Consider the following 2247-nt stretch of genomic DNA (forward strand, 5'->3'; position numbering starts at 1 on the left):
CCCACCCCCACCCGGGTCAACCCCAGAGCGGTACCCTCCGCCGGTCCTCCACTCCCTGACGGCGGCCATCGCGGGAGGGAAGTCCTTGTCCATGGCAGCGACTTACTACGATGCGGAGCGGAGGTCGATAGTTGGAGAGAGAGTGGATAGAGATAGAGGAAGGCGAAGAAGAGATGTTGAGGTAACTTACCGGCGGTCGGCAGGCCATTGAAGCCGTGGGGCGTCCAGCCGCAGATCGTGTCGCTCGGAGCCGCCGGAACTTGCGTTAAGTTACAGCTCCGCGGAGGGTCGCCCGGGCCCTCCCACGCACCTGCAACGGAACATGCCGCGTATAGTCTGTACTCCTATAACGACGAGAATAAAATTGTCGGTTTTCCGATCGTCCCCGACGATGCATTTCGTCGTGCACTCACTTCTGCACGTCGGGGTGGTGCCGTTCCAGCGCCGGCCGTTGCACACGTTCACCTGGTGCCCGTGCAGCCGGTAGCCCGGCCCGCACCAGAAGCGCGCCACGCTCGCGCCCTTCTTGTTGTTGTTCCTCCTGCCGAGCTTTTTCTTGCCGACGTTTGGGCATCGCGGCGGCTCTGTAAGAAATAGGGGTTCCGCGCCGCTACGTCAGAGCTGGGAGCGACCAGCCAGTCGGCGAACAGCTCAACATCGGACTCAGGGCACTTCTCATGCAGCCCACGTGACACACTCTTGATAGTAAATATGCTAATTTTTTTAAAAAAAATAATTTTGATGAAATTTTTAGGAAATTTGTTTCTTTTGAATAAACTTTACTGTTGTTGCTTTTTTGAGCAAACATTTTTTTCGGACATGTTGTACGAAATTTTTCAACCATTCATTGACAAAATTGCATTCTTTGTACATCACCACTCGTTACGACTCACTCACGCAGGCGGACTGCGCGTCGCTGTAGCGCTGCTCGTCGACGCACACCTGCGTCCTCTCGGCGAACAGGCGGTAGCAGGTCTCCTCCCGCCGGGGCGCGCCACCGAAGGGCCGCACGTTACCGTTGGCCACCTGCACCTGGGGGCACTTCTCGGCGGGGACTGCGGACACCACAAGAGCAGGGGCCGGTGGTCAGACAACATGCACGCGAGCACGTCGTCGTGTCGTGTGTACTACTCGTTACTCACTCGAGGATGGCCTGGCTGGCGCCACGACGACGAGCAGCAGCAGCGGCAGCAGCATAGTGCTCGTGGTGGAGGGCAGCAGCTTGCGGTGCTAGTTTTTCACCACCGGTCCTATATCTCCGTCTCCCTCACTCGCTCTTTCTCCCTCTCAAACACACGGCGCTCACTGTCCCTCTCAAACACACGGCGCTCGATCACTCGTCACTCATTATTGAACAGCCGCCAAAATGGTGGGAATAGTCGCTCCAAACACATCCCATTCAGCAGTATGTCTGTCCGGCGGCCGCACGGGGTCGCGGGGTCAACAAGAAGGCCGCCCTTCTCTTTCTCCAGCGGCTCGGCTCGGCTCGGCCCGGGACGGACGGCTCGCACTTGCCCCACAAGGCGCGCACACAATACTGATTATTTCTACCCTTTTAGCCGGCCCGGCGGGCTGGCGGGCTGCTCCAGAGCTGCTCTGCATGCCCACGCCGGCCCGGCCGGGCCCCGCCGGCCGCACTGCACTCGCACTCCCTCCCTCCCCTTTCTCTCCGTCCAGTCCGCCCCTTGCATCGCGCGGCCCGGTCTTGTCCAGCACAGCGTTGGTTTTCTGAGCATTCTGACGTTCAGACGTTGGTTTGATTCGGAATTGCTCGTGATAAACGTGACTCCGGCTGAGCGTAGGCCCAACCTGGGACCACTGCATTTGCGCCTGTTCCTTCAGCAGAAGAATATGATTACTATGCTAGAGCTCGCCCTTATGGAGTTTTTCAGGAAGCTGAGAACTTGTGTCCAGCTTACAGCTATGACAATCGTCAGGCCCAACTGAAAGACGAACATCGAGGAGAGGTGGTATACGAATGGCACGAGTAATAGGTGATGGGCGTGAGGGGGGGGGGGGGGGGCCTCCACCACCAGGACGCGGGCACAGTGCTCAAGCTGGTGCTGGTGCTGGTGCTAGTGCTAGTGCTAGTGCTAGTGCTAGTGCTAGTGCTAGTGCTAGTGCTAGTGCTAGTGCTAGTGCTAGTGCTAGTGCTAGTGCTAGTGCTGGTACTGGTGCTGGTGCTGGTGCTGGTGCTGGTGCTGGTGCTGGTGCTGGTGGTGCGGAAGGGAGACAGGGGAGGGGGGG

At 58.7% G+C, this 2247-nt stretch overlaps 1 protein-coding gene across 1 annotated transcript in view; it reads right to left on the reverse strand.

Annotated features, from left to right (window-relative positions):
* The window catches only part of LOC113210384 (mucin-5AC-like), a 21014-nt gene extending 19379 nt beyond the window's left edge, over positions 1 to 1635 (reverse strand). Inside the window, exons 1-4 of the mRNA XM_052263848.1 lie at positions 1143 to 1635; positions 894 to 1055; positions 414 to 584; positions 191 to 310 (exon numbers count right to left, since the gene is read on the reverse strand). Of these exons, the coding sequence (XP_052119808.1) occupies positions 191 to 310; positions 414 to 584; positions 894 to 1055; positions 1143 to 1197 (508 nt within the window). The 5' untranslated portion in view covers positions 1198 to 1635. The remainder of the gene's footprint in view (positions 1 to 190; positions 311 to 413; positions 585 to 893; positions 1056 to 1142) is intronic.
* Between the last annotated feature and the right edge of the window lie 612 nt (positions 1636 to 2247).

Source organism: Frankliniella occidentalis, unplaced genomic scaffold, assembly GCF_000697945.3.
Source record: "Frankliniella occidentalis isolate FOCC.00 unplaced genomic scaffold, Focc_3.1 Scaffold14, whole genome shotgun sequence".
Lineage (NCBI taxonomy): Eukaryota > Metazoa > Arthropoda > Insecta > Thysanoptera > Thripidae > Frankliniella > Frankliniella occidentalis.